The following is a 12,879-nucleotide window of genomic DNA, read 5'->3' on the forward strand; positions in this document are numbered from 1 at the left end:
TCTGCTCTCTGACTTCCATGAGGCCTTCCTGAAGCACAGGCCTGCACTGGACTGAACTTTGGTAGCAACACAAGAGCCTACCAGAGGAGTTAAGATCAAGCACCAGCAGGTACAACACGAGGTCTGCCAGCTGGGTTCACCAACAAAAGGAGCCACAGCACAGAGGAGAGTTAGCATCAACCAGCTAACTCTGCAAAGAGAACAAAGGACAACAACACTGGAACCACACAGCCAGGACAACTGCAGTTTACTGGACTTCATCAGCAACAACAGGACTTTGGGAGCAACACACCAAAACGCATCTTCTTTATCCCCCTGGACTTGGTAACGTAACTGGGCCTAGTTTACATTACCTTACATAGCTTGGCTAAACATAAGGCTTTCAACTCTGCCAGTATATGTACTGATTTAGTTCAATGTATTATTTGAGAGCAGTTGTTCTGTCTGTTTATAGTCAGATTACTGGTTGTTACTGTCTTGCATGCTATTTGCTAACCTCCCTGTTTTTCAGAAACCTCCTGACTTTGTCTTAGACAAAGGAATGCTTCTTTGTTAACCTCCCTCACATGACATGTGGTCGGCCATCATGGTTGTAAGCCTGTGAATATTCTCATTCATCCAGGTCATAGTTATCGCAAGGAAAGTTACTAGAAACCACTACACAAATGCATGGCCCAACACAGGAGAGCGAACTCCTCAGGTCTGGACTCTGCCCTCTATTTACATCTAAAGGAGAAAACCCACTCCTTTGAGGATAACAAGGTCCACATCTTGGACAGAGAGGACAGATGTTTTGAAAGAGGAGTAAAAGAAGCCATCTATGTAAAAGTAGAGAAACCATCTCTCAACCTAGGAGGAGGTCTAAGACACCACCTATCTCCAATTTACAATTCTGCCCTTTCATCCCTTCCCAGGAGATTCAACAATTTGGCCTCTAGAAAAAACAACCTTTCATAAATGGCCTCATGTGACGCCAACGACTGTCGTTACAACACAATGGGGCACTAACAAAGTTGAAACTAATGTTTTCTACCAACGACTGTCAACCTAACGACTGTCATCTTGTCATTGTTTCCCACACACACATACATATTCACACACGCACACATGTACCTAGTGTTTGTGGATTAGGTTGGAGTTTGTGTTTTATTATTTAATCTGGTATTTGTTCAAATAAACACTTTTGAACACTGAATATTTTGCTGGTCTTTTTAATGTTGTACAAAAGTAAGTATTGGCAACCTCTACGCTGTAGAACTCCAAATCCTTTAACTTCTACTAAGTATTGATGTGGTAATTTTGGTTGTAGTTATTAATTTAATCATTAATCAAAGTTCCAAATTAATAATTTGTATATTTTATGAGACTGATTCAATTAATTGGCTAACTGGTGCCCCAAGGTGGATTTCATGTAAATTAAATCCTATTAATTTATGTAATAATTAGTTACATAATATTTGCATTTTTAGTGTTAATATTTTTATTAATTTGATAGCCAATAACACCTAGTTCTTCCCAACAGTAGCATAGGTTCCCCACAGGTTTCAGAGCACTCAGATTTACCAATATGTGTTGTGATCATTTATTTAAGATACAACAACAGTTCAGATCAAAAAACCTAACATCCTCACATTATTTCCTCATTCTTATAACTTGTGTTATCTGATCTGTTTCACAACCTGCTCTATAAAGCCAAAGGGGGAATGTAGTTTTGGAAAGCAGCTGGACTTTGAAGACATAACAACAGTATGAACCACATTCCACTGGCACTAGATGACTGATGATGTTAGAGATTCTTGATGTGTCCTAATTTAAATGCTGTGGATCAACTGTGCACCACCCACCTACTATTACTACTGTAATACCCTTGTGGGGGTCATCCGTTCACATAAAGTGAAACCCTTACAGTGGTCCAGAATGCAGCGGTGAGTCTGGTCTCTGGTCAGTGGTGTAATAATCATTATATAACAAAAAGAAGCACCACCTTTTCTTGAGAGCAGATCAGATTTTTGGCTCCTTTATCTTTCAGGTGAAAGAAAAGAGACAGCAGGTGCTGATTTGTTTGGCTGATTAAACCTGTTGGTTCAGTTCTTGGTACAGTACATAAAAACGAAACACTCCTGTGGTTCCAGACATTAAAGATTCCTGATGTATTGTGTCCTGATTTTATCTTTACTTCCAATGTATCACCAATGTATCACCACTTGGTCATTGTGCAGCTGTGGTGGAAACTGAAACAAAGTCACCTCATGATAAAGAATCAGTCTGAAATTCATTGTCACATCCAGGAGGTCCTGACCTTCATGTTGATGGAAAAGAGTCTGTGGGGGAGATATGGTTCAAATGGAAATTCTTTTGGCCTGATAATATACACACAAGCTGGTGGCTACTAAGGGTAAGTTTCCACACCAGACTAAAATTGCACTTTCTGGTCACAAACATAAATGCTGTGTTTGGAGAGGACTCACCAAGGCTTTTGATGAAAAGTACACCATCCCTATATCTGTGAAGGTTCTCAGTCATCCAGGTCATGGTAGTTTTAAGTGCTATGGTTGAAGGCAACTGGACTTCTTTTTGGTTTCCTTGAAGAGAGAGCCAGCCCATCAGGACAAGAGTCAGTGGTTCATTTACACCTGAAGGAGAAGGGACACTCTGACACTCTGAGGATGACAATGTCCACACTTTGAATAGAGAAGACAGATGGTTTGAGAGAGGAGTGAAAGAGGCCATCTATGTCCTTCTGGAAGATCCAGCTCTAAACAGAGGTGGTGGTCTACGACACCATCTTTCAGCCACTTACAATGCAGTCCTGAGATCCTTGCCCAGGAGGTTCAACCCCTATTCACACCTTGAGGCATGTGACCCTAACGACTCACATGATGTCAGGGTGGGGCAATGACTCACACCTGGGCCCATGTGACCCTAACGACTCACATAACGACTGGGTGGGTCAATGACACCGATTACCACCCCTGGAGGTTTAATTACTCCCCACACAGTTTTCAGAACCATCTTCAAGGAAACCAAAAAGAAATCCAGTTGCCTTCAACCTCAGCACTTAATACTACGCCCTACTGCACTGAGATGGATCTCTAATGTTTTGGAGGTGTCTGAGCTACAGAGGAACGGGGAGTTAGTAGTAGTTTGCATTCATCAGCCAGGAAGCTGCACATAGGATGTACTTGGACTTTCCAACATGACAGTAATCTGAAACACAAGGCCAAGTAGATCCTTTGGTGGCTACAGCAGAAGAAAGTGAAGGTTCTGGAGTGGCCATCGCAGTCCCCTGACCTCATTATCCTTGAGCCACTTTGGGGAGATCTGAAATGTGCAGTTCAGACAAGACAACCCAAGAATCTGAGGGATTTGGAAGCGTTTTGCCAAAAAGAATGAATAGCTTTACCACTTGAGAAAATAAAGGGCCTCACCCACAACTATCGCAAAAGACTATAAACTGCCATTGATGCTAAAGGGTACACAATTTTTTGAAAAAGGACCATCTCTAAATTTTCTTAATGGCTATGTTATATTTAATAAATGTGCTATTCTGTGATGCCTTATCATTTAATTTGAGCCTCATTAAAAGTAAATGTGTTTGCCTACTCACTTATGTTATCTTGTTATGTTATATGTTAACAGTACACATTGGGTGGGGGTGGGTGTTGGCAAAGGTAGAGAGAGAAAAGTTACATTAGACAGCATTGCCCTGGCTCCCAGCTCCACTGTAAAGAATCTGGGAGTCATCTTTGATCAGGATATGTCCTTTAACTCACACATAAAACAAATGTCTAGGACTGCCTTTTTTCCCCTGCGTAATATCACCAAAACTAAACATTTTCTATTTCAAAAGGATGCAGAAAAACTAGTCCATTTGTTACTGGCATTTGTTACTTCCAGGCTGGACTACTGTAATTCATTATTATCAGGCTGCCCCAACAAGTCTCTAAAGACTCCGCAGCAGATTCAAAATGCTGCAGCACGATTACTGACAGGAACTAGGAAAAGAGACCATATTTCTCCTTTGTTAGCCTCTCTACATTGGCTCCCAGTCAAATCCAGAGTAGAATTCAAAATCCTCCTCCTCACATACAAAGCCCTTAATGGTCAGGCACCATCTGTTATGAAGCGCCTAGTGCTGAAAAAGGGAGGACTCAAGGATGCGTATACACAAGGGCGTTTTATTGTCCACAGAAAACAAAGGGCCAAAAGGGCTGGGGAAGAACACAAAGAGGCCGCCAAAAGAGCGGTGGGTCTGGCAGGGTCTGGGTCCGTAACCGGAGCGGGGTCCGGGGAATGGCGCAGGTAGAAGGCAGATGAGGGAGGCCGGGAGGACGGGCTGGAGCTCGAGAGCCCGGACGACCAGGCAGGGACCAGGGGGAACTAGAGGAACGCCACAGGAGAGACCACGTGAGCGACCTGGAGCACAGGGAGAGCACACAGGAGAGACAGGGCGAGGAAACAGCCAGGGACGCAAGGGAGGCATGGCGGTGTGGAAACACACTAGGGACGAGAAACGGGGAAGCAGCTGGAGGAGTAAGACAGCCTGAAACTTCTGGCAGGTTAAGGGGTGCACTGCTATGAAGAACTGGCGAGAAAGGGAAAACAGAGGGCAGGTTAAATAGGGAGAGTGATAAGGGGAAAGTGGAGACAGGTGTGGAAGGCTGCGCAGGTGCGCCTGGTCGTCGCTACACAGAGAACCGCCTCCCAGCCTGCAGCAAACGAGAAAAGAACACAAAACAGAAAATAATCCCTGAACCCACCCCGATGCGGCCCCAGCTGCCGCATCATGACACCATCTTACCTTAAAGATCTCATAGTCCCCTACAATCCCACCAGGACTCTGCGCTCCCAGAATCAGGGCTGGTTTTTGCTATGGGTAATGTGGGTGACCGCCCAGGGTGCAATCTATGTGAGGGTGCACAAGGGCGCTACTGATGCCAGGCCACACAACACAAACTGCTTGATTGACGGGTGAATGGACGGTGTTGGCAAAAGGTAATGCGAGAGGTCATGTTATGATGTGCATGTGAAATTTATATACTGTATTTTATTTATTGAGGGATGGTTCGGTTGCAAATCTAGCCAGGACCGCCCCTGCCCAGAATTCTGGTTTACTGGTGGTTCTCAGAGTTTCCAAGAGTAGAATGGGAGGCAGAGCCTTCAGTTATCAGGCTCCTCTACTGTGGAACCTTCTCCCAGTTTCAGTCCGGGAGGCAGACACCCTCTGCACCTTTAAGAGTCGGCTTAAAACTTTCCTCTTTGATAAAGCTTATAGTTAGGGTTGGCTCAGGCTTGAACCATCCCTTAGTTATGCTGCTATAGGCCTAGACTGCCGGGAGGTCTCCCATGATGCACTGAGCTCCTTTCTCTCTCTCTTTCTCTCTCTCTCTCTCCCTCTCTCCCTCCCTCTCTCCATCAGTATGGATTCATATCCCATGTTACATGTTACTAACTCAGTATCTCCCCTTTCCTGTAGTATTGTGCTCTTCCGTCTCTCTTTCCTCTTCTGTCTCTTTCTGCAGGTATTTCTGCCTCTGGAGCTGTAGAGTCTGATCTGTGATGACAAGTCTCCTGCTGCTCCTACAACTCCACTCAACACCTGCTGCTAGAATTAGAAATTACTTACACTGCTATTAGTTGTATTGCTATGTTAGCAGTTAATACTTTAATTATCACTGCTCATTACTACTGCTGTATTATTATAATCACCTTACATTTTTTACATGGAACCCGTATGTTCTTCTCTTGCTATTCTCTATTGAATTGAATTGAATAAGTTAAACATCTTGTGTTAAAATTAATGCACAATTCAACTGATTCTGCAGAAAGTTTAAAGTTAATAACTTTTGTGTTTTTTCTGTTTCAGGTCATTGAGAATTGAAAGTAAAACAGTAGCTGTGTTAACAGTCATAGAATTAACAGTAATATTCCAACAGACTTAACCATAATAACACTTTAATATGATTTTTTAAAAACAAATTTTAATCATGTTTACGGACACATAATCATCACTAACCTATAGAGGCTTTAAATAATCAAAGTTAATTGATATAAATAATAGGGATGGGCAAGAATAATCAATTAGTTGATTAATCTATTTTAAAAAATCGACAAATCTTTATTTGACAAACTTTTTATCGGGTGGAGGTTGGAGGAGAGATATGGAACTAATGTTTATGGTTCTGTTTCTGCCAAGCACTGCATCTCTGCACTTGCTCTGTATGGTGCAACAGACCTCTGCAATAAAAAGAAGCAAATTACGGCATTATGCTGGGGGGAGCTTGCTTAATGGTCTTCACAGGAGTTATTGTTTCACATTCAAAATTAGTTTAATAACGGCCTGTGGCCTGATGAACGAGCTGCGCTAACATTAGCTGACGTTGTTTCTAGACACAGCTTGTTTTTATGTTAAAATTTATACTGTGAGCTGATTTATCCACGGAGGCCTCATTGAATAAAGCAGTTTCATATTTTATAAAAAGTGTTTCTCTGTGACACAGGACGTTAAGAGCAGCTGTTTGCTCAGCTTGTTTTTCTGATTACGCAAGATCCAGACATCTGATGAGAAAAATCCTTATCTGCTTTAAAATGAGTTTTAACATTATATAAAGTGATCGTGACATGGACAGCTCTCACATCAGATTTTTTTTGGTCACTGTCACAGTTACATCGACGGTGACTGGAAGATTTCATGTTCTGTGCTTAAACTCTCAGTACAGATGAGAGACACTGCTGAGAACTAGTCTGAGGTGCTTTGTTGATGAGTGGAGCTTGAGAGGTAAAGTTAGTGCACACTACACTACAGTGCAAAAAACATGACTCTATTGGGTGGAGGGCACATGTTAACGATGACGTCAGGACTAATAGACTTTAACTGGCTTGATTAATCGACTTCAAAAAGTAATCAAAATGCCCATTCATAATAAATAACTTTAAAAAATTCTTCATTCACACCTTGGAGTTAATAGCAGGTAGTAATTTGTGATCCCTAATACTAAAATGAGACAGATTTTTGGTTTAATTTTTTGAATTTACTTCCTCTTCATGATCTAAACAGACTTGATGTTTCGTGGGAAAATGTCCCAAGCGTCCATCCCAGGAACATGATTCTCCCAGTCCGGCTGAAGAGGAGGATTGTTTAAAGCCATCAAACAACCCAACCAGTAGCATTCAGAGGCCAGAAGTCTGAAGTTCTCCATCACATCCTGGGAGTACTGAGCTTCATCATCAAGGAAAGGACTCTGTATGAGAGACATGGTTCAACATGCTCAGTCCTGCACATTAAACATCAGTCATCACATTGTTCCATTTTATCCACAGATGAAGCTGTGAACTGTTTGGTTTCCAAAGCTGTAAAGTATAACACACCTACCTGAAGAAGATCTTCTTTCCTGCTGTGGTGCAGATTCATCTGAAGACTGTGAATTGTTAACTGTCTGAACTCTTTAACCTGGAACACAGGAAAATGCTGCTTACACAAGTACAGTACAGATTTTATGGTCCAGGTTTAGACAGTAGACTTCAGTCCAGTACCTTCTGAGGTGTTAGTCCACTGCTGTTCTCAATCAGTCCAAACACTTCATCTATCTGCTTCTTCTTTCTCTCCATTTCTTCTGCTGCATCTTTAAACATTTTCTGTAATTATCAGTTGGAGTTTCATCCAGATAAACAAAGGAACAACAGTAAGTTGATTTCAGTTTAACTTTGAACAGGAGTTGAAGAAGTAAACTACAGAGTAACATCTCTTCAGACTGTACTGTACCTGAGTCAGATCTCTGGTAAACTCTCTGCTCACAGCATTAGATTTCAGATGATCTTTGATTTTAGGCCACTGCAGCAGTTTCAGTTTGTTATACATCTCTGTCAGTTTGGTTTTACTGACTGGGTTGTTCATGCTCTCAGTGTCTCCTGTCTTTATTGAAAGAGTCAAGTCAGGTGCAACTCTAAACAAAGAAAGACACACTTTAATTAACCATAGGCCTCTGCTCAAGAACTACGTCTGAAAAACAGTTAACCTTAGATGATCAGACTGCTGAACCAGTACATGTGCACTCGTACATAGCTGCTTTTTGCTAACCCCTTTTATGCTGCACTGAAAGTCTTTTAACTGGACAGGTATTTATCAGATAAATCATCAGGACCTACATCCTCACACAGCTGAGTCAACACCACACTGACACAACTTTTTGTATCTTTGTATTTTAGCTCTTGGGTGTTATTGAGTTCACGCTCACATTTGCAGCTGTAATAAGACTTACAGTCCATGTCAACCTATAAAGTAAATCTGAAATCATAGTTTCAGCTCTTTGTATGTACAGTACCTGTCTCTGACTGATTTCAGTTCTTCATCTTTTTGTTTCAGAGCAGATCTGTGGAGGAAAAAGGTCTATTTAAAATGACAGGAAACCCTTTAGAAATGTCTGCATGAGCAGATGCAGCAGCGTGATGCTCTTAGTCAAAAAGTAGCACTTGTTATTTTGTATATTTTGCGCATTTTAAGTTCAAGCACTATGAATGCTCACCCATCCTCCCATTCCTTGTTTCCTCTCCCCTGTCTTCCCTAGTGTCTCCTCACATCTGATTGTCATCTCTCTCCAGTACCTGCAGTATATCTATCCTGGTTTCTTCATCCACTTGTCTAGTGTTATCTCCTGCACTGTAATCAACCCATTTCTCTGTGCTCCAGAGCCCCACTGTGTTGATGCCCCTGCTGTTCCTCCTACAACGCCTCCCTGAGACCATCAGCCCTCGCCATCCATCTGCTTACCCCTCACTTAGTAAGTCTCCATTGAAGTCTCCTTTCCCACCACTCCTAAGTCCCAGTCTGCTCTTGGGTCCTTAACTGAACATTTCACAGTGTGAGACTGAGGTTTACTTTGCACCACGTTAATAGTTATGTGATGATCATCCCAGAGACTTAGGACAGCACCATTCACAACATAGCATTCATGTTAGTGGGCCAAGCAGACCCAGCTGCAGACTAATGAACATTACTGGGACTCACTGTTCCCCAGACATAGAATACTAGGCTTTGAAATGTAGACCCATCTCTATGTTGAGAGAATTGACTGCCACTGTGTCACAGCTGTTCATACTGTAATGCTAAGACAGACCTGGAGGAACTACATAACGCTATCAGTAACCAGCTGAATGGATTTCCAAAGTCAACTGTGTTTGTGACAGGAGACTTTAATTGCATGGAACTAAAGATGACCATAAACTCCACAGAAATGTTCATTTCCTAAGCAGAGACACAAATATTCTTGACCAGTTTACAACATCCCGGGAGCACATAAAGCTGCCCCATCTCCATACCTGGGTTTATCTGCTTGACTGAGCTACGCAATTATACTATAAATGGGCAGGATCAGTCGGAAACATGCTGCCCATCAATCAAAAAACTTCACCAATGGAGGGCTGAGCAGGAAATAGGCTAGAATTCATCAACAGTTTGTCCTGTCATCATGAATCTTGGTAGATATTTTAGTCTTTGGTTAGGAATAGGCCTACCAAAGCATTTTTAGCCTGACCCATAGAGGGTATTACAATTACCAAAACTCGTATCTCACAACTTGATAGACAAAATTTTTCCAATTTTGGTACATGTGATTTGATTTGAAGTATGAAGTAAAAACCTTGGTGCCATATTGACTGGTTCATGTACACATGGTCTATTAATCATCTGCCAATTTATGCTTTCACTCAATTTGTTCTAAGCTGGAATGACATGAAACTTGGCAAGATAACTAGAGATGATGTGCAAACAAAAATGAACATATGGTACTAATCAGCCTGATAGTGGTGCTATACTTAATAGTTGAAAAAGTAAAAACATTGAAAGGCTGGCCACCTCATTGCATTGTGATTTCACAATTGTGATGTCAAAGAATCATCTGCCAGTTGGGTCTTTATGTTTGATTTTCTCAAGATCCTCTCATCCACCATCTTAACAGTTGACACTGCACTTGCTTGGGCCTTTAGCAATACACCCACCAAGTCTCAAGCCGACCAGAGCAGTTGGGGAGAAAATCACAGGACAGGCAGACAGATGGACAAAGATTTCTAGATTTATGGTGAGATATTGATAGAGTAGTACCGCTTCACATTAATCTTTTTTTTTAAACTTGTTTTAAGATTGGTTTGGTTTTTTTTCTCCCACTGTTGCTGGTCTGTTACCAAACAATTTTGTTACATTCCTCCAAAGACGAACAAAGTGCCATATCTTGTCTTTTGCCTCATTAAATGTTAAGTTCAGAAAAATACTGACCTTGCCTCATGAAGTTTTTCTTTGTACAATGTTTCCATCTCAGTCATTCTGTGTTAAAAACATCATCAATAATTAGTGTGGCCAAAAAAAACGTGACAGCACTAACTATCAAAATTACTGATGTTATGAGATGATTTTGATTTTCAATATATTACATAAACTCAAATTTGTAGTTTCAGCTCTTTGTATGTACAGTACCTGTCTTTCAGTGATTTCAATTCTTGATCTTTCTGTGTCAGAGCAGATCTGTGGAGGAAAAATGCAGTGTGTGAAAAAGCTCCATGTTATTACCAAACACATAATGAAGTGACAGCTCAATTAAAATTTGTATCAGTTAATAGATTTGGCATTCAAATTAATGTTTATTCATTAATTTAATTTTAATGTTTCTATTTACTATTCTAGCAAAGTAGTAAAATTGTACAATGAAATGGACATTTTCACGTTACATTTAACAAGTTCCAACTAAACTACACAGCTGTCAACATAAAAGCTCTGCCTGCCTTTCTAAAAAGTCTGTTAAATGGACTGTACTTATATAGCGCTTTTCTAGTTTTTTCGACCACTCAAAGCACTTCACACTACAGATCAAATTCACCCCACTCACACACATTCATACAGCACATGTTCTATACAATGTGCTTTTCTAAAAATTTGGGGTCCTGCCCAAAGATACTTCGCCATGCAGATTGGAGGAGCCGGGAATCAAACCACTGACCTTCTGATTGGTGGGCGACTGCTCTACCTCCTGAGCCACAGCCGCCCATTGAAAAGATTACCAGAAATATACTGACCTTGCCTCATAAAGATTCTTTTGATATGTGCACATCTTAATCAATCTGTGTTAAAAACATCATCAGGGGTTAGTCTGATTAAACAGTTAAGAGCACAAATTCATTATTTGAAATCATTGATCTTATATGTTTATCAATTGATTTTTCCAAGTCAAGTTATATTACAAATTTGTACAATTTGTAGTTTCAGCTCTTTGCATGTACAGTACCTGTCTTCTAATGACTCTATTTGTCCCTCCTCTTGTTTCAGAGCAGATCTGTGGAGGAAAAATGCAGAGTGTGAAAAAGCTTCATGTTGTTACTGAACACATGAAGAAGCATCAACTGAATTAAAGTTAGCATCAATGGTTTAACACACTGAATCAGCAGGTTAGTTATTTACAGTGTATTACAGGGCTGTTGTGTTGGATTGCTTTGTATTGTACAGGTCTGACTGTGTCCACACTCTGTGTTCAAGCTTCAGGAAATTTAAAGTCTGTTTCACGTCTCATTAAAAGTTCACTTCAGAAAAATACTGACCTTGCCTCATGAAGTTTCTCTTGGTTTAATCTTTCCATTTCAGTCATTCTGTGTTAAAAACATCATCAGTTGTTAGTCTGGTTAAAACACTTCATAGCACAGATTCATTATTAAAATTAACAACCTTACAAGTTGATTCTTTTATTTTTCCAAGTCAAAAAATTTGAATTTGTAGTTTCAGCTCTTTGTATGTACAGTACCTGTTTTTGACTGATTTCAGTTCTTCCTCTTTTTGTTTCAGAGAAGATCTGTGGAGGAGAAATTCAGAGTGTGAAAAGTTCCTATTGAACACATACTAAGGTATCAACTGAACTACCACATCATGTTCATTGTACTGAGGCTTACGGATGTGTACTGTTCTAAGTTAGATCTTGCCATCAGCCATTAGCTCATATTATCTGTGTTGTACCATCCAAGTTCATCAAACTCTCCCCATTCTATATTCTCATTGTTTTATAAGCTGATATCCTTAGTGTTACTGAACACAGAAACACAGGACTCTCCAGGATAAAGCAATGATCCAGTAGGTTTTTTGTGATGGCCACCAGCTTTAATTCTTTCAACTTCCTTCCTGAGAATCATGTGGAAACATAGCTGCTGGATTCTTTTGAAACTGATGCAGAATTTAAAAGTGAACTGATTTAGGCTGTAGACTGTGTTTTTAGTTTTCTGAATATCATCATCTTTAGCTTCAGGGACACCTGATGTAACTGCTCCCACTTCACAGCTCTATACAAAGTTAACTGTAGAAAAATACTGACCTGGCCCAATGAATGCCTTGGTACAATCTTTCCATGTCTGTCAAACTGTGTAAAAACATTACAAGTGATTAGTCTGGCTGAAACATTTCAGAGCAGAAATTCATTATTAAAATGAACAATCTTGTAAGTTGATTGATTTTCCAAGTCAGCGTATAAAGTACAAAAGAATTTGTAGTTTCAGCTCTTTGTATGTACAGTACCTGATTCTGAATGATTTCAGTTCTTCCTCTTTTTGTTTCAGAGAAGATCTGTGGAGGAAAAATTCAGAGTGTGAAAAAGCTTCATGTTGTTACTGAACACATGAAGAAGCATCAACTGAATTAAAGTTAGCATCAATGGTTTAACACACTGAATCAGCAGGTTAGTTATTTACAGTGTATTACAGGGCTGTTGTGTTGGATTGCTTTGTATTGTACAGGTCTAGGGATCGACCGATTATCGGCGCCGATATTCGGCATTTTGACGCATACGGCCGTTTTTTTAATCCGACGGCCGATAAGAGATCAATTTAAAACGTGGTTATTTTGGCTCTGATGCA

At 40.5% G+C, this 12,879-nt stretch overlaps 1 protein-coding gene across 9 annotated transcripts in view; it reads right to left on the reverse strand.

Moving 5' to 3' along the window:
- Positions 1 to 12,879, reverse strand: part of LOC108874252 (golgin subfamily A member 6-like protein 2) — a 49,806-nt gene that overhangs the window by 24,382 nt on the left and 12,545 nt on the right. For 7 of the 9 annotated variants that reach the window (XM_051068819.1, XM_051068820.1, XM_051068821.1 and 4 more), the window contains 13 exons: positions 12,542 to 12,589; positions 12,342 to 12,386; positions 11,781 to 11,828; positions 11,581 to 11,628; positions 11,271 to 11,318; positions 11,062 to 11,106; positions 10,466 to 10,513; positions 10,268 to 10,315; positions 8,322 to 8,369; positions 7,763 to 7,943; positions 7,534 to 7,635; positions 7,373 to 7,450; positions 6,001 to 7,241 (listed from right to left, as the gene is read on the reverse strand). In XM_051068819.1, the coding sequence (XP_050924776.1) occupies positions 7,050 to 7,241; positions 7,373 to 7,450; positions 7,534 to 7,635; positions 7,763 to 7,943; positions 8,322 to 8,369; positions 10,268 to 10,315; positions 10,466 to 10,513; positions 11,062 to 11,106; positions 11,271 to 11,318; positions 11,581 to 11,628; positions 11,781 to 11,828; positions 12,342 to 12,386; positions 12,542 to 12,589 (979 nt within the window). In that variant the 3' untranslated portion in view covers positions 6,001 to 7,049. Of the gene's footprint in view, positions 1 to 6,000; positions 7,242 to 7,372; positions 7,451 to 7,533; positions 7,636 to 7,762; positions 7,944 to 8,321; positions 8,370 to 10,267; positions 10,316 to 10,465; positions 10,514 to 11,061; positions 11,107 to 11,270; positions 11,319 to 11,580; positions 11,629 to 11,780; positions 11,829 to 12,341; positions 12,387 to 12,541; positions 12,590 to 12,879 lie in introns of those variants that run through there. The other 2 variants (XR_007811362.1, XM_051068816.1) reach the window with 2 other exon arrangements.

This window comes from Lates calcarifer, unplaced genomic scaffold, assembly GCF_001640805.2.
Source record: "Lates calcarifer isolate ASB-BC8 unplaced genomic scaffold, TLL_Latcal_v3 _unitig_5268_quiver_806, whole genome shotgun sequence".
Lineage (NCBI taxonomy): Eukaryota > Metazoa > Chordata > Actinopteri > Centropomidae > Lates > Lates calcarifer.